The sequence below is a fragment of the Gossypium hirsutum genome, chromosome D06, assembly GCF_007990345.1.
Source record: "Gossypium hirsutum isolate 1008001.06 chromosome D06, Gossypium_hirsutum_v2.1, whole genome shotgun sequence".
Taxonomy (NCBI): domain Eukaryota; kingdom Viridiplantae; phylum Streptophyta; class Magnoliopsida; order Malvales; family Malvaceae; genus Gossypium; species Gossypium hirsutum.
In genome coordinates, this window is record NC_053442.1 from 3,667,305 (window position 1) to 3,686,256 (window position 18,952).

Below are 18,952 nucleotides of genomic sequence, written 5' to 3' on the forward strand. Positions count from 1 at the left end.
GAAAAACTCCAAAGCAGATCCTCGCCCTCAACAATATATATATATATATGTATTCATATATGAAAAGAGGCTTAGATAGTCGAGGGGTAAAGATGCTGGAAGCTTATGGCATATGAAAAAGGATAGTTGTTGAAGCTTCAAGTGATACATCTCAAGTAGCTTTTCTCTTAAAAAAGAGTTTTAATTAATGCAAAAGGTACTCACTCAAGGAATAGGAGGAGAAACCTCGTATATTTGATCAAGGCAACTATGATATCTGTACACGTAGGACAAGTTTTAAAGAAATTACTAATGAAAGATCTAGCTGACTGACACATTGGCAAATATTGGCATGGATGATTAGTGCTCGGCAATGCCGATTAGAGCCGAGTCATCCCCGTTTGAGAAAGGTACTACGTTGCTTTCTGTAGGAATAGCAGTTCCAGAATCCGAGTCATTTGGTTCGCTTTCTCCCTATGTCAGAAAAAAAAGTTTATGTTAGCAGGGGGTCCAGACGTCGAACAACTTCACAATCTTATGAAACATACCTGCTCAACTGGAGTCGGGGAATGTTCATGAGTTTTCTTGGGAATATCTCTCAAAGTACCCTGCATGAAGTTACAATAGTTAAGAACTCAAAGCACGTTGAATATTATGAAGAGGGGAAAACATTAATCTACATGCAAAACTAGAAGTAAATTTAAAACAATGTCCGTAAAGAGACGGTGGATAACACTTGTAAGCAAAAAAAAAAAATCAATATCGAAAAGGTAAAAATGGGGAGGGAATACAAATGTCCGTAAAAGTACATTTCCTTTTCTTGATGTAGAATCTTGTGGGCTAGCGCACATGCAAGGAGAGAAATATGGGGGATGGGTGTTGGGATAAAGAAGGCAGAGAAAAGTGTAGAAGAAAAATCTTGGAAACTTAAAATATAGCTACAATCAAAATCTTCAACTTCTATGCACACAAAAAGAGATAAATATTACATACTAAATAATTGCATAATGTACAGTCGGCAAGGACACAAATCACATTCCCCGTCCCCATCACTCTGGATATTTGTTTTTTCATGTAGAACAGAGATAGGGAGAAGTGAGGGAGTTACTTGGCTCATACTGAAGGCTAAAGCAACTATGTAAATCTTATTCCTTGACAATAGCTTTATAGCGTGAGTCAATGAGATGTCACTGAAAATTTTTAATTGGAATCTTAATTATAACCAATCCAATTTAATAAATCTTCAACAAGCAGTTAAAAACTTAAAAGTGACTTAAATACATCTAAAACTACCCAATATATGAACAGAACTACAGTGACAATGCTGCAAAGAATCATGGAACAGCGACATTCTCAATTGTAAAGAAGGCAGAGAAAAGTGTAGAAGAAAAATCTTGGAAACTTAAAATATAGCTACAATCAAAATCTTCAACTTCTATGCACACAAAAAGAGATAAATATTACATACTAAATAATTGCATAATGTACAGTCGGCAAGGACACAAATCACATTCCCCGTCCCCATCACTCTGGATATTTGTTTTTTCATGTAGAACAGAGATAGGGAGAAGTGAGGGAGTTACTTGGCTCATACTGAAGGCTAAAGCAACTATGTAAATCTTATTCCTTGACAATAGCTTTATAGCGTGAGTCAATGAGATGTCACTGAAAATTTTTAATTGGAATCTTAATTATAACCAATCCAATTTAATAAATCTTCAACAAGCAGTTAAAAACTTAAAAGTGACTTAAATACATCTAAAACTACCCAATATATGAACAGAACTACAGTGACAATGCTGCAAAGAATCATGGAACAGCGACATTCTCAATTGTAAATGAGAAACGTGGAGAAAGTGAAGAAATATGAACTATCAATCACAGTAGAGACACCAACCTTGTTTGCCCAGAAAAGTCCACAAGCATTGCATAGTGACCTTGGACCAGATGGGCCACGTCGCATCATAGGGGTGGCCTTTGAGCTAATGCCACAGTGCGTGCAACTGGAAAGATTGAGAAAATGACATTATATAGTAACTTCAATTATTGGATCTTATCTTGAGATTTCACCAGGAAATCTTATAAATGAGAGAAATGATAAATATATTGGCAGTATGCCTGAAGGTAAAACAGAAAACACATTAGCCAGATCTTCATTGAAAGAAAATGCAAAGAACAGCACAGTTGAAGATGGTATAAAACTCACACAGTATCTGCTAGGTTATCATCATCCTGACTACAACTGCCATAATCACCATCAGATTTTCTGGAAGATGTAAATTGACCCTTATTACGCTGCATCCTGATGCAATCACAGAGATAAGAAATTACCAAATATCGAACAATAAAAGTTGCCAATAAGTACAGACAGTCCCTAATGAGCTTTCTAGACTCCTGTTCAGTAAATAAAACATCCAAGATATTAAGATTTCAGTTTCCAAGAACTCAATAGTGTGTGTATATATATTTTCTTTCTAAATTATTCTGTTACTTAATCATTAATAGAGATGAAAATTCCCTAAAAGATTAAAAGGGTATGCTCTCCCATTTGTTTGTGTGGTTCTTCTATTGCTCCTAGAGCAGACAATTAAACATTGAAGGAAAATATTTTTTGCCATTGTTTGAATTCTTTAAATTCCTTTCCCGTTTGTGAGACCATTTATTTATCAGACTTGACCTATATAAGACACATGTCAGACGGAAAACAATTTAAAGAGACAACATCGATCATGAAATTAGGTGTTTTCAGTGAATATAAATCCCCTAAATCGTCAATATTAGGTGTTTTCAGTGAATTCAAATTGAATTTTTACACAACATTGATCATGAAATTAGAAATATGAGCTTATAGTGATTCTTAAATGAAACTTTTATTCAAAAGCAGTTCTTTTCAGTAATGGCTTCTTCATTAAATAAGCACTGTATTAACTTATAATAAGTTTTAAGGACATGAATAGATATGCCAGAACCCAGCTTATTCCCAGTAGATATCCTGCTCTAAAATTTTGTTGATTGAGTTTGATAATTTTGTAGCAAAATGAACAATGCTGAGGTCAGTGAAAAGCAACACGAGCATCCATGAATTAATAATTAAATTTGATGATAGTGAAACTAAACAGGTGGAAAAATGTTATCCTAGTACAGTCTGATGTTCTAAGAAATATTACCTTGTAACTCCTGATTTGTTAATCTATCAGCACTATATATACTCCCTAGATCCTAATAATTTTGTTAAATTCTAACGGTTTTACAGAAAATTAGACCCATAGAAGACTAGACGACACTGCAATATCTTGTTAACAAGATTCCTCAACATAGAACACAACTTTAATAAAAGCTTATCTATCTGGGCTACATGAGCCTGCGAAAATGATTATTTATTGCTCTTTAGAATTGGACGGTAATTTATTAAACACATATTTATAAAGATCGTCAGATTCTAACATTAATGAATAGCATGCATAAAAACAGTGAACTAATCTTAACATTATTGATGCATGTGATGATCATGCTCATATAATGTATGAAAAGGAGAAACATAATTTGCATAAATATAAAATTTGCAATAAAGATAATTTACATTGGCAATCCGGTAACACCAAACATATCTCCTGTCGTATATAAATCATAACCTCCTTTAAGTATTAATGCTCATGTAATTCCTCAAACCTCAAAAGGGCCATTGTTACTAAAACTATACTAGTTCCCAGGCAAATTTGTTAGCATCAACTGCAAGATCAATAAAAACAACTTTCCTAGTTCAAAATTTGATGAAAACGTTCACAAGGCACTTCAGGGAAGGAAAATGCAAACCTAAGAGCAACTTCCTGGCGAACACCATATCTAACTTTCTTATCAAAGCATCGTTCTTTTCTCTTCTTGCGAAACCTGTCTAGCGACGCTGCTCTGTGCGGTTGATTAGATCTCGGAAAGTCCATTCCAACCTAAGCAAAAAGGGGGAAAAGGTAATTAAAAATCATAGCAAGAAAAGAGAAAACAAAACAAATTTAAGAGTACTACCCTTAGGTTCTGAGATGACATTTCAACACCATGGGGGCCTGAAGTCAGTTCACATCCACCCAACAGTAACAACACTGCATGAAACTGCAAAAATTCGATTCAAAAGGAAAATCTTTACAATGTGCAATTTTATTTTATAACTTAAAATAAGTTGTAACTAAGTCACATCACTCTCCAGTTTAAGGTATCAATTTGGTACTTCAAAAACAAAAAATCTAAGCAAACCCTAACTGGGCATAATTGAAACAAAAAAAAAAACAGACCTTCTCAGGAGTAATAGCATCAAACACATAGACCTGACCACGAAACGATAGAGTGAGTTGGCTGGCACCATCGCCTCGTGGAACAACATCCAAGCCAGAGGCGGAAGTAGCGGCGGCAGTGGCGTAGAAAGGATTGGTGGCTACGTCGTCTACTCCACCACCGTCGTCGAGGGAGGGAGCCTCGTAAGTAACGATGTGGTGGTTATCGACGGATACGGAGGCTGAAACATCGTCGTCGATGTCAGCGCCGGAGCCGGCGATCTGAGGTGGAATGTTCATTGGCTGAGATTGTCCGTACATTGAGGAAGCATTTACAGGCAATGAAATCGAAAGCGCAAAAAACCCTAAAGAATGAATCGAATAGGGAAAAAAAAAGTTAAAAAGACGCGAGGAATGTGTGTGGAATAGTATAGAGCGCTACACTTTCAATTTTAGTTGCAGTGAAGTGAACAGAGTTCTGTTAAGTGTTAACCTTAATGAATAATAATAATAATAATATAATTAAAATTAAATTAAATTAAATTAAAAGAGAGAGGAGAGAGTGTGAAATACAGCTAAGCTGTGGTGGAGACAATATGGGTGAGATTATATTAATACTTTTTTTTTAAAAATATTTTGAAATCATTTCATTTTTTAATTTTAAGATAATGTACAATTCTATTTTTTTTATATAATAAATTATCGAAAATCAATCCGATCAACCTAATTGAAATTATTTGGAATTGGACTGGTGGCTAATTTGGTGCAAATCACCAATTTTTAATTCCATCTGATTGATTTCAACGGTTAAAAGTAAATAAATTATTAAATTTTAAAAAATAAAAATTATTTAAAATTTTTTTTAAAAATTAATTCAATTAATATTTATCGATTTGTGAGTTAACTAATTTTATACTTCTCACCAAATTGATGCATTGATTAATTTTTGAGACCCTTATCTCATTGAGGCGTTATTGTGATTTTGTACTTAATAATATTGTGATTGAGTTTGATTGTCAAAATGTTATCATTGCTTTGACTCAATCAAGAATTGATCTGTTTAAATTTAGTATTCTTGTTTAGGACCGTATTTATCTCTGATTTATCTTTCCATTGGACTAGAAGGGAGGCTAGTAAGATGGCTCATAACTTGACTAGGGTGGTCATTATGTTACACCTCTTTTAATGAGTTTTAAAATTCCTTTAAATACTCTTTTACCTTTCCTTAAAGTAACATTGTATTGAGTGCTTATGAGGACGAGACACATACGAGATAACTTTATTGGCTTAGGTTTTAGTTGTGTCTCTTATGTGTGTTTTTCTTGTTCTCATTTTTATTATATGAAGTGAGTTTCACCCTCAAAAAAGAAAGAAAAAAAAAAACTCGCCTCTCAACTAAGGACAATAATGAAATGGTACGAGACAGATGTTATTGAATCCATCATCTCCTTCATAGTGTACTTTGCCACACTTCCTGTCCCACTTCACTATAAATGTATAATTTTAAAAATCATTATGATTACCATCTCCATAAATATTGGATACGTCTATCCCTTTCTCATCATGTACATAAATTACATTTTTTTACATTTTTTCTTTTTTAATAATTCTATTCAATGATAATAAAATAATAAATTTATATAGTAAAATAAGATTGAGCGAACAATTACTACAACCGCTTTATATTCATCTTTTCCCCTAAAGATTCGCTCAACCCAATTCCCCTTTGCCTCAATTTGATATTTAGTTAGTTACTACTAATATTTTTTTTCTTTCTTTTTAAAGGTAACCAAATATTTAAATATAATTATTTAAAAATATTTAAATATAAAATATAAATAATCCTTCATATTTGTCTAACTATAGAACATCATATAAACTAAAACACATATTTAAATAATAATAAAAATCTCATATAATTAATAAGATTTTAGTTTGTTGGTTAAGGTAAGGGCCTTAAATTTTTTAGACTTGAGTTTTACTGTACACAATTGTGATTGTGAGTTTTTGTCTATGTGTAGGTTTTATCCGGTTATTTTAAACATTAGAGAATAATCTACATCCTCGAATTTTGGAGATATTCTAAGAGGTTTATGGAAAATTTCAACACTGTTATGAGTTTTATTAAGGTGAGATGGTTAAAGTTTTGATGACGGAAGCACCGATTCTTACACTTCCAAATTTTGAAAAATTGTTTGTCATTGAATGTGTGCATCTCAAGTAGGAGTTGGGGCTATTCTCAGCCAAGAAGGAAAGCCTGTTGATTTTTTTAGTGAGAAGCTATCCGATGCTAAACGACGCTATTCCATTTACAACGTAGAGTTTTATGCTTTGTCAAGGACCGTTCAACATTGAGAGTACTACTTGGCTTATTGAGAGTTTGTGGTTTATTCAGATCATCGATCATTAGAGTTTTTGAGTTCAAGAAAGAAACTTAAGGATCGACATGCTAAGTGCCTACCTTAATGAGTTCAATTTTTCAGTGAAGTACAAAACCGATGAGACGAATGTCGTGGCACTCACTTAGTAGATGTTCTTCACTACTAGAGACAATGAGTGCGGAGGTGATGAGTTTTGAAGAACTGAGGAATCAATACAAAAGTGACCCATATTTTGGCCCCATAATTTCTAAATTGGAAGAATCAAATAAACACGAACATTTGCCTTATCGATTACATGATGTATATTTATTTAGAGGAAATCGTTTGTGCATTTCAGAAAGTTCTTTACGAGAATAGGTTATGAGGGAACTACATGGAAATTGCTTGGGAGGTCACTTTGGAAAAGACAAGACCATGCAATTAGTGGCGGATCAATATTTTTGGCTAAGAAAGTACAAAGATGTGGACAGGTTGGTGAAAATGTGTCTTATCAATTTGGCAAAGGTAATTCGCAAAATACAATGTTATACACTCCGTTACCTATGTTGGAGGTGCCATGGATTCATTTAAGATCATGAATTTTGTCTTTGGATTACCAAAGACAACAAAGGGTTATGATTCAATCTTAGTTGCTGTGGATTGTTTCTCGAAGATGACACATTTCATTCATTGTTTGAAAACTTCTGATGCTACTCATATTGCTGAATTTTTTTTTCAAGGAAGTGGTAAGACTACATGGCGTTCCTACATCTGTAGTTTCAGAAAGAGATGTTAAGTTTGTAGGACACTTTTGGAGGACTTTGTGGAAGAAAATGGGAACCCAAATTGAATTTTTCCAGCATTTGTCATCCACAAACAGATGGGCAAACAACGGTTGTTAATTGAAGTTTAGGAAATTTGCTTAGGTGTCTTGTTGGGAATCATTTGAAGAGCTGGGATTTGGTTATTCCTCAACAATTTTGTGAATAGAACAACTAAAAAGACACCTTCTGCCTATGGAGTCAAACCTCAACATGTTCTTGATTTAGTTCCTTCGCCACTAGGAACTAGAGTGAGTAACGATGGAGAAGCTTTTGCTGATCATATAAGACAAGTTCATCAAGAGGTGATGGCTGCCTTAAAAACAAGCAATGAGGGTTATGCTAATGAAGCTAATCTACATCGTCGGGTTAAGGAGTTGAAGAGGGAGACTTAATTCCGGTACATTTGAGGCGACAAGGTTTCTAAAGGGTACTTATCACAAGTTGAAAAAAAAATAGTTTGGGCCATGTAAGGTGTTGAAGAAAATAGAATTCTAATGCTAATGTGATTGAGCTGTCACCAGATTTGCACATCCAGTTTGTAATGTGTCTTAACTTATACTCTTTGGAGGGTTTTGATGGAAATGCTGCTGAAATTTCAAACCAAGTGCAGAAGATGTGTTGGATGTGAAAGAAGTGAGGTCTAGAAAAATATAGGAGGTTTCTGGTGAAATGGTTAGGGAAACCAGCTAGCGAGAGTGCATGGATTGGTTTTCTCAAGCCCTTTATTTGCAAGGAAGTCCCTTATATATATTCTGTATGGAATTTACAGCAGCAGATTTTTATTTGCAAGAAAGTCCCCTGCACGTGCATTTTATTGCAAATTATTAGCTTCAATTTTAAATTATAAGAGGTAGCAAATTCCAACTTGACATCTTATACCATGGCTGCCCTTTCACGTGCAGTTGGCATTTTATTATTAGTAAAAAAAATTGATATAATATCATGAAAACCCTACATTACATTTCATGCCAAGAAAGATTTCAAATGGTTTGAAGTTAAAAACAACCCACCTTTGCCTTGTTGACTTATTCTTAGCCTCTATCCATATAGCCCTTCTTCATCATCAAAAAAATCTCAAATCTATAACATTATGTTTTTCCTTTCAAATCATTAATTTGGTGTAAGTAACTAGTGCTAGTTCAAGTTTTATATCCAGTGCTCAATTCAATGGAGAAGAGCAAATCTCTGCACATAGTGATGTTCCCATGGCTTGCAATGGGCCATTTCATCCCATTCTTTCGTCTCTCCAAGCTTTTAGCTCTGAAGGGTCATAAAATCTCTTTCATTTCAACCCCAAGAAACCTCTCTAAACTTCCCAAAATCCCACCAAATCTATCTTCTCAAATTACCCTAATCTCTTTCTCTTTGCCTACAGTTCCCAACTTACCATCCCTCGCAGAGTCTTCCATGGACATTACTCATAACCAGCAACAACCACTTAAACACGCCCTTGATCTGCTACAACCACAACTAGCTTCCTTCCTTCAATCCTCGAAACCTGATTGGATCATTTACGACTACGCTTCTCATTGGCTTCCCTCGGTTGCAGCTCAGCTAGGTATCTCACGGGCTTTCTTTGCTGTTTTTACAGCTGCTTGCTTATCTTTCATGGGTTCACCGTCGACGTTGATCGGCGGTGGTGATGACGGTGATAATGCAAGATCAACGGCTGAGGATTTCACGAAAATCCCCAATTGGGTTCCTTTTGAATCTAACTTAGCTTATCGTTTGCATGAAATCACTAAATATATTGAACGAACGGACGAGGATAACTTTGGACCGCCCGACACGGTCCGGTTCGGTGTTACTATTCAACAGAGTGATGTTGTTATCGTTAGAAGTTCTACCGAGTTTGAACCGGACTGGTTCAATCTTTTAGGCGAGTTATATGAAAAACCGGTGATACCGGTCGGGTTTTTACCGCCAATACTGGAAGAATCCGATGAAATCCAAGATGATGAAAAATGGGTTGCTGTTAAAACGTGGTTAAATAAACAGAGAGTCAACTCAGTGGTTTACGTAGCGATGGGGACTGAAGTTCATTTAAGTAAAGAAGAACTCAGTGAGTTGGCTATTGGGTTAGAGAAATCAGGTTTACCTTTCATTTGGGTATTGAAGAACTCACCGGGGACAGGTGAGTCAGAGTTGGAGATGTTACCTAATGGGTTTAAGGAGCGAGTCAAAGGACGTGGGTTTCTTTACTTGGGATGGGTTCCACAAGTGAAGATACTGAGTCAAGAATCAATAGGGGGATTCTTGACTCACTGTGGTTGGAACTCAATTATAGAGGCATTAGGCTTAGGGCGAGTTTTGATAATGCTTCCAATGTTGAATGATCAAGGATTGAATGCAAGGCTGTTGAATGAAAAAAAAGTGGGGTTAGAGATACCGAGAAACGAGTTGGATGGGTGGTTTACGAGCGAGGCGGTGGCTGAGTCGGTTAGGTTGGCGGTGGTGGAGGAATCGGGGAAGGTGTTGAGAGAAACAGCAAAAGCCATGGAGGGGTATTTTGGGGATTTTGGGAAGAACGATGGGTATGTTGATAAATTTGTTAGTCAACTTGTGGATTATAGGAAATGAGCAGGTGACAGCAACTGCTAGCTTTTTATATTTGAATAAATATGAGAATATGTACCAAATTAATAAAATCTAAAAAAAAAAAGGGGGATTTCCGTCTTGATTGCCTTCTTAAGACTTGTAAATTCTGAAACTCACAGCATTCTAATTTTCAGGAGATTGGCTGCTGAAAAACAATCATTTTGCAGTCGAATCTGGTGAAATTAATTATATTTCAACTTATTTAAATTAAATAAATTATTAAAATTTTTATAAAAATAAAAAATATTAAAAAAATTATAAATTTCAATTCAATAAAAATTTTAATCACATTCAATTGATCCATATCTATACGCAATGTGAACTAATATATTGGCCGATTTTTAATTTAATCGACCGCTAGAATTTTAAAACTTTTATAACACTTTATAAAATATTTTTTTCTATAACTTTTAATTAATTTTTTAAAACTTTCTTTTATAATTTATAATTTATTTAATCTTGTAAAAATTAGTATAGTATAAAAATCATGTAATGTTTTACTTCAAAAAGAATTGAAGTCACATCATCTTTCTTTTTTCTGGAGTTGAATTCAAGTGTTAAAAATTTCAAATAAATCAAATTCAGAGAAGGGTTAAAAGTCAAGTCGAGCTTAGGACAAGTAAAAATCGACTTATTTTACCCATTGTCATCCCTAGCAAGGAGAGACTACAAAAAATAGATTTAGACTTTGTTTACCATTGAGGTTGAAAAACATTTTTCAATTCAACCCGTGATTTCAAATAAAAAATATAGTAAACATGTAGCTTTTTAAATTAAATCTTGATTTTAAATTGGTTTAAAAATTTTTAGCTTTTGGTTTTGGAAAAGTGTTTTTCAATAAAATTATTTCTTCATTCCTTCATTAATTTTCTACTCTATATTATGTGTAAAATAGACATTTTATATTTCAAAAAATAATGGTATACAGTATCAAATTTTCGAAAACACTTTTTGTAACATTTTTCAACATCAATGGTAAACTAACCTTACTTAATAGACTCCAAGTAAACCTGATGGGGAAAGCGAAAAATCAATGTTTTCCTTAAAAGAACTGGTATTTACTTGCTCAATTACCAGTAGTGAAGATCAGCCAATGTGAATCAACTTGCCAGCACAATCAGAGCACTTGAATATCTTGCCAATGGTGATGCTTGAAAAGAATAGGGTATTTTTTTTTCATTCAATTTAGAATCAGGCATGGTAAGCCCATCTATACAATGCTAGGGGGTTGATAGTTCTTGACATTTTGTTGTTTTTGAGAAAACAAAAACAATTAGCTGAGAAAGATGCTGGTATTGATAATACAAATGAATTGAAAACCTAGGCTTGTAGAACCAAAAATTATTTTACATTATGTGTTAAATATCCCAATTTCTGTCTCAGCTCATCATGTTATAAACTAAAAGTAAACCTACCTGCCTATCTCTGTAGTGTTACAAAAATGGTTATAAGAAGGCTGTATGTATGTTGGATGGATCATGCAGAAAGAATCATCAGAAGTATTCATCTTCATGCACTATAAAATATATGGTTGAAACTATGAGCCTATAGTTTTCATAGCATTTCCTGTCAAAAAGTGAAAAAAGAAAATGATGAAAACGGAATACAAAATGCAAGATATTTGTTGAAATAAAGTTGAGCAAATCCCTTCTTCTATTTCCTAAATTTTTGCTAAGCACAACTAACTCTTTCGAAAAAATCCTACATGCTTTAAAATTCCTTGAAATATTTTCAGAAAACTGGGTCTTGAATGCATGGAATGATATGGCTAAAATATGTCATAAGTCACTGTATTCTTCGTAAATTTAAAATTTAGTCCCTATACTTTTATTTTTAGGAATTTAGTAGTCCCTCTACTTTTTAAATTTCAAAATTCAGGTCTAACAGTTAACACTGGTAAAATTATTTTGTTAAATTCTTATAGTGTTAACAACTTGAATTTATCAAAATAATTTTAACAATGTTAACAATTAGACCTGAATTTTGAAATCCGAAAAGTAGAGAGAGGCTAAATTCCAATTTTGTTAATTGTACAGGGACCTATGACATATATTTAACCTTTGACATATTATATGTATAAAACCGAGTTAAACCAACATGATATTTTATATGCCAAAAAAAAAGGCAGTAGAGACCTTTCAAACAGCTATGCAACATACTTGATCAACATAGGCCACAACAACCACATTAAGCAGGCTTTTATTTTACATGCTGGAGATCAGCTTAACTAAATGCATGCAGTGGAAATAGAAGTTATGAACTGAATTAACTTAATTAAGTTAAATGAATGAAATGATTAAAAATAAACACCAGTGAGCATAATACCTGAGATCATTTTCACCAAGCAGAGCCTAATTGTCAGCCATTGCCATCCTGAATCATAGCTTAGCTTGGTATCATAACTCTGGTTCTTGGATTCCGAAGAACAATTGCTTTGCGTTGAGAATTTTCTATAGAATATACAAGAAGGTTTCCATCTTTTGTCCCAGCCAAGAAGCATTCTTCTGGAGTCACTGTTAGGGATGTTATTACCTTTCCAACCCCATTATATCTTTTCACAACCTCGAGTGCGTTCATAGAGCGAACCACAACCTGTCCTTGGTCACCAGCACAAACCAAAAACTCACCACATCCACTGAGTTCAACACAGTTAAGGCGCCCATAGGATTCAGAAGAGGCAAGGTGTTTTCCATTAATAGAATAGAGGTTTAAACTGAGATCACCATCGGCATAAAGTACGATCCGTCCATGCTGAGAAGCTGCAAGTTTTGACAACGCACTGCCAGATGGGTGTTTTAAAGATCTTACATATCTTCCATCTCTCAGGGTATGGAAAACACAAGTTCCGTCTTTTGACCCACTAATAACTATGTCAAGCTCCACACTGACATACAAGCATGTAATTATATCATCATGACCACAAAGAATATGAAAGGGAGTTTCAGCAATGATACAGTCCTTACGAGGAGCTCTCTTTTCTGGGGATCTAACACGAAGAACCTCCCGCACCATCACCGTAGTGTCATAACTTCCAGTAGCAAGAATGCTTCCATCAGCTGTAACTGCAGCAGATTATCAATTTTCATTAAGACAAGAAAGACTACAAGAAGCACCACTTATAACACAGGCAGACAATTTCTAACAAAAGTTACAAAACATTTATTAAATACAGATTGCTACATCCCAACCACTCGAACAGAGCAATAGGCTCACGAACGGTAAGAACAAACCCCTCGGAGGAACCCTACAAGTCAACAGCCGAGCAGGCCCCACTCATTATCTGCCATGCCAGACTTCTATCACTACATCGTACATCCTGTCCGAAGTGACACAAAGCACATTATAGTGCCACCCTACCTAGACCTATGCCATCATACCACTTGGCCACTTGACTCTAACCCACCAATAATGGTAGGACACATAACACCTCGGGACAAGTAGCTAATGGTATATGAGGCCCAGAACGCATAGATAGAAGAGATATCCCTTTCGACTCCCACTCTCTTACCCTCCTTCACCTATCATCTCCAGCCACCCAATCCGATGGCTCTCCGCCCTATATTAAACAGGGTGAACTGTACATCTCTGCTACAATCTCTGCCTTGCACCAATCCATCATCAACACGGATCATCTTTAATCAGACTCAAGACAAGATACAATTCATATCCAAGTATATTCTCTTCCTTTCCTAATTTGAAGTACAACACTCCTTACCTTCAGTACTTGAATTTATTCATTTCTCATATTGCTAACACGAACCACTTCTATGAAGAAAGGTTGACAGTGAAAGAAGAAACTGGCAAGTTTGAGCAGATTATAACTACCATTAGGAAGTTGAGGTCACATTTTCAAAGAACTTTAACATAAGTTATTCACGTAAAATGCAACTTCAGAAAGAGGTTCCAGATGACTAGGGATACTAGCTGAGATTTGTATAAAACTAAAATCAAGCTTCACATTTCTTTTTTTGGGCAAATTCAGAGTGTTCCCTAAAAGAAAAATTACCTGCAACACAGCTGACAACATCTTTGTGCTGTCGAATGCTTTGAACCATTCTTCCATCACTCAAAGATATGACCTGGAAGCTGTTTTCCCAATTACCACATGAAATTAAAAAGTTCTCGGATGGTGTTTGCATTGTTGCAAAGCATTGTGCACCAAGTTCAACATTTTCTGCTAGAGGACTCCCAATTTTACGAGGAGAAAGAATATCAGAACCAACTCCAAAGAAAGGATCCTGAGAAGTTTGAACAAAAATATATCTAAGGCAAGTTCAAGACATCCTAAAGATTCAACTTAAAAAAAGAAACAATATGGTAAAGATCTAACCTGAGAACCTGAGAAGGTGAAATTTCCACCGAATTGGAGTTGGGTTGTCAACCACATCTTAACAGATAAAGTAAGCCCCTGGTTCACAATGACAATGTTCGAGTCCAGTAATCCAACGTACAAAACAGCTGATGGTGGATTACTCATACAAGAAAGAATAGATGTCAAACTAATAGAAGCAGGTGCAAAAGATAGAGGATGAGCAATTGGAATTGGAGGCCCTCTTCTAGGGTGTCTTTTACAGAAAATCTGGATAGGCGTCTGGCCAAAATTTGCAATCTGATCTTCAATTGCTGATCTCTGGAGATCATCATCCATGGTGTCCAGATCTACAGCACCTTCATAAGTTAAATAATAGAAGATATTTGCAGCCTGCAAAATCCATTAATTTTAACTGAGATCAGTTTGGATACAAAAGATAAAAGAAGAAAATTAAGATATAGTTGTTCACAGGATACCTCTACTGCTGGTTTACCACGCTGCTTGTAACCAAATATCAAATCAATCCAGTGGTGGAGATTTGAGCTAACATACTCACTTTCTAGGGCTTCTCTATTTTTACTTACGAACAATTCAGGTGAACCCTACAACAAAGCGAAAATAAGTTTTTCATCAGGACAAATTTACCTCAAATTAACAAGGATTCTTTAGCTCAACAAGTGAAGGACTCAAGTGGAGCTTAATTTGCAGAGAAAGCAAGTATTAAACAATACAATTATGTACTTGCAGAGAATCAGATTGAGGATAAAACAAATTTGATATGATAAGAACTATCATACAAAGCATATAAATATATTATAAACAGAAACTGTTAGGAATTGGTTATAGAAGTCTCTATCACCTTGCCACAATTAAGATACATTATATACCTTGTAGCACAACCATCATATTTATTCCTCGGTTAAAATATGCCATAGGTCCCTTTACTCTTAACATATTTGGAATCTAGTTTCTATAATTTTATTTTAAGGAATTTAGTCCATTTACTTTTCAGATTTCAAAACTCAGGTTCAATTGTTAACACTGCTAAAATTATTTTGTTAAATTTGTTTATGTGACAATTTGAAAAAAAAAAAACAAAAAAAACTCACTTGCTAAAAATGTAGCTAAAAATATGACGTAATGAACTTGGATTTAACAAAATAATTTTAACAGTGTTAACATTTAGACCTGAATTTTGAAATTTGAAAAGTAGAGAGACTAAATTCCTAGAAATAAAAGTATAGGGACTAAACTTCAAATTTATGAAGAGTATAGGGACTTATGGCATGTTTTAACTTTATTCCTCCTATACAAATCCAACAACATTTCTGGCTACAAGATGATTCGCAGATTGACCGAGTAGTTTCATAAGGAAGGTCCCAACAACATAACACAATACAAAATTTCTGACTACCAGATAATCCTCAGGTTGAACAATTAGTTTCTGAAGGAGGATCCCATCATCATATAAACAATAGGACAACCATAAACTCTGAAATGTTCTTGAATCAGAAACAACCTTTTGAGAAATCAAACAGACGCTTGACAATGTCTGAAACGTGACATTCTCGAGGGGAATTCACATACCTTAGCCCAGGAAGGAAGAGAAACATCACTTATGAGTTCACCATCTTGTTTCACCCCAAGATGATAAGAGTTTGAATTGATCAGAAACTCAGGCATGTAAAAGAACTCGGGAATCAACTCCTTCACGTCACTTGTATTAGAAAGGCAATTCTTATATGTTCCTTCGATGCATTGAAAAAGACGATCTGCATGGTCAAATTTACCACCCTGATGAAAAATTGATGAATTAGTGAGGTTTGCATGCTATGAATTGACACACCAGTTAACTGATAAACAAGAAAAGGTTAGAAAACCAAATTGCATACAAGACATAATAAATGAAAATGAATATTCTTCATATGTCAGTATTTGAACCATATTTAAAGCAATCATACCTATGAAAAATACATAATCATCAGACTTTGTATGACTACTGCAATCACTTTTACTCCCTACATTTTTTGTTGGTAGAATATAGGTGAAAGAATTAATTACTGGGTTCACACAAAACTCCAGCATTTACATGCCCTTTACAAGCTAAATGCTAATAACCATTTCATAACCTTTATTCATAAATGCAATTGTTATATATATATTGAAAAACCTAAGTATGAAGTTCCGTTAGCAATGGAAACTTTTCAAGTAATAATTTCAGATGTACTTGACTTTCCTCCATATGGAGGGAGTACTTTTCTGCTTGATACCAGTAAAAAAAAGGCGCATTTTACAAAGATCAAACCAAAATAAGTGCTTTTAAAACTGTTTTAGTGAGTACTCAGAACATCACTGCAACAAAGAAACAACAGATCACCGCATACTTTTGTTACGCTTTTATATTATTACTATTAGATTAGACAAGGTGCTGCTTTAAATAACAGGCTTCGCATGATTAAAAAAAGATACCTGAAAATTACGGTGAAGAGATGAGAAAGGTTCCATTCGAAGGAGGTAATAAAGCACAATCCCAATGCTTGAGTAATGAGACCCATAATGGAAACTGCATTAGGAAGTAGATGCAGAGCAACACATTAGACAAATTACCTAAAGCAAAATCTATAGAAAGAAATGACAAATGTCCTCAAACTATGATTGGAGGTTACCTGGGTATATCGGGATCACAGAAGTTTTGATATCTGTCTTCAAACACCTGAATCATGAAGCAACATGTTGAGATATGTGGAATGAGAAGAGAAAGGTGATATAGAGGAATGAGCCAGAGAGAAGTGACCTCAAACCGTTTTGAGTCCAGTGCTCCAACAGGCTTGGAGAGATCCCGAAAAGTTGCTGACTTGTTAAAATCAAGAACCTCAGATGAGTAATCAGCCAAAACCCAAGGAAAGACAGGATACTGACTCAAATCATTATAAGATCTTCCTGAAAGTGTGTTGAGAATCATCAAATAGTCAAAGTTCGTTATATCCCTTCTCTTCCATCTCTCTCTAGCAGTTTCTGCCATTTCCACTGCCACACGTCTATCAACAAATGAAATAATGCCACTCTTGTCCCTACTACTTCCTCTGGGAAACAACAGCTCATTTCTGGTAGAAACTATCAGGGTTCCAATCTCTTTTGCATTCTTTTGTGAAGCAAAGTTTATAAATATGGGAGCAATAGAATCACTGAAGAAAATCTCAACTGCATTGTATCTAAGCAAATACCGAGTCCAATGAACAGCTTTTATCTACGGCCAGCAAAGCAAACAAGAAGATATCAAAATGGAGTAAGCATACAAACAATACAGCTAAAGAAAAATTAATGGTTCCCTACCTTGCTAATATTCCATCTCCGATGACGCTTAACTGTTCGTAATTCCTTCTTATGCAAATCTTCTGCCTCCATATTGTCAGGAGAAGTCCCCTTCTCAGAAAACATACCAAGATGGATGGACCAATTAAAAGACTTTGGCTTGTGATCAGCCCTTGCGGACTCGGAAAGGCTTGACTCATTCAAGTTCTTGAAAACTGAAGCCCCCACAGTACCTTCAACCAAAAATTCACCAAAGAAATGCAAAACATCTTTCATGACTGCCAATCGACCTGCCAGTTTTCTTTTTGGGGCTACAAGCACACATGGAACTGACCTAAGAACCTGCAACATCAAACCACAAATTACCAATGAAGTTACTTCAGATGTTTTAATGAGAAGAAACATAGCTTGCTTGTTCCGGTGATACAGATAAGATATACCTCACTAGTTTCTGTTTCTTGAGAAGGTGATGAAAGCTCTTTTCTATCTGGCACAATGTCAATCTGATCACTACTGCTTTTAATAATTTCTGCACTGTGAATGTCAGAAGGATCATCAGGTCCAGCACCACTCTCAGCAGGTTCTGAGCTGCCGTCATCAGTTATCCTGTGTACTCCTTTGAGCAGAAACTTCTTCATTTGTTCAGGAATATGCCCCACAAAACTTGGCTTGCTCTCGCTACTTGGCAGAGTAGCTTCATTACAAGGAGAAGTGGAAGGAGGATGACACAACTTTTCATCAAAATGATAATTCTGCCTTAACTTTGGTCTACGCCGCCGTATATCTTCGGTCTTATCAAGTTTCCAATGTATCACAGCACCATTAGGAAATGGATTAGCAGACCACGGGCCCCTTTCATCGATTAAAGTACGAAACATGTGCATCCATTTTTCCTGTCCAAAAAAAAATATTATTTACATACATATGAGCACAAAATCCAATATAATTAATTCATGGAAGAACAGAAAAAGAAACAAAGACAGAGACAATTAAAGAAGTGAAGGACCAAAAGAAAGGCAAGTTCTACAACAGAAAAACTTTTAGCATACAGCAACATTTTGCTGCTCCTCCTCATGGGCAAGAAGGAATGCAGCCCTTCTGCTCTCATCTGAAGCAAGAATACTGCGTAAGCTACTTTGTATCTCGTCTTCAAATGTCTTCTGGGTATTAATTTCTGAAGAGGAATTTTCATCCATTTTAGCACGAAGCTCCTGCAAGTGTCTGCTGCGGTCAGATTCCAACATCTTCACATACTTGGACTCATCAGTAACCTGAAATGAGAAAGTAGAGGACTGAATGGTGGAT

At 35.2% G+C, this 18,952-nt stretch overlaps 2 protein-coding genes and 1 pseudogene across 2 annotated transcripts; 1 reads left to right on the forward strand and 2 right to left on the reverse strand.

The window, feature by feature from the left end:
- Positions 1 to 79: 79 nt before the first annotated feature.
- Positions 80 to 4,828, reverse strand: LOC107942394 (GATA transcription factor 25). Its single transcript, XM_016876058.2, has 7 exons — positions 4,263 to 4,828; positions 4,000 to 4,083; positions 3,793 to 3,923; positions 2,186 to 2,281; positions 1,877 to 1,982; positions 528 to 587; positions 80 to 453 (listed from the first exon to the last, which is right to left on the reverse strand). The coding sequence occupies exons 1-7, from the start codon at positions 4,560 to 4,562 to the stop codon at positions 340 to 342; spliced, it is 891 nt and encodes a 296-aa protein (XP_016731547.2). The 5' UTR covers positions 4,563 to 4,828; the 3' UTR covers positions 80 to 339.
- Positions 4,829 to 8,395: 3,567 nt separating this feature from the next.
- LOC107942390 (UDP-glycosyltransferase 91C1) lies at positions 8,396 to 10,113 on the forward strand. The gene has a single exon (XM_041095052.1). The coding sequence runs from the start codon at positions 8,593 to 8,595 to the stop codon at positions 10,003 to 10,005; it is 1,413 nt and encodes a 470-aa protein (XP_040950986.1). The 5' UTR covers positions 8,396 to 8,592; the 3' UTR covers positions 10,006 to 10,113.
- Positions 10,114 to 11,171: 1,058 nt separating this feature from the next.
- The window catches only part of LOC107942393 (BEACH domain-containing protein B-like), a 35,483-nt pseudogene continuing 27,702 nt past the window's right edge, over positions 11,172 to 18,952 (reverse strand).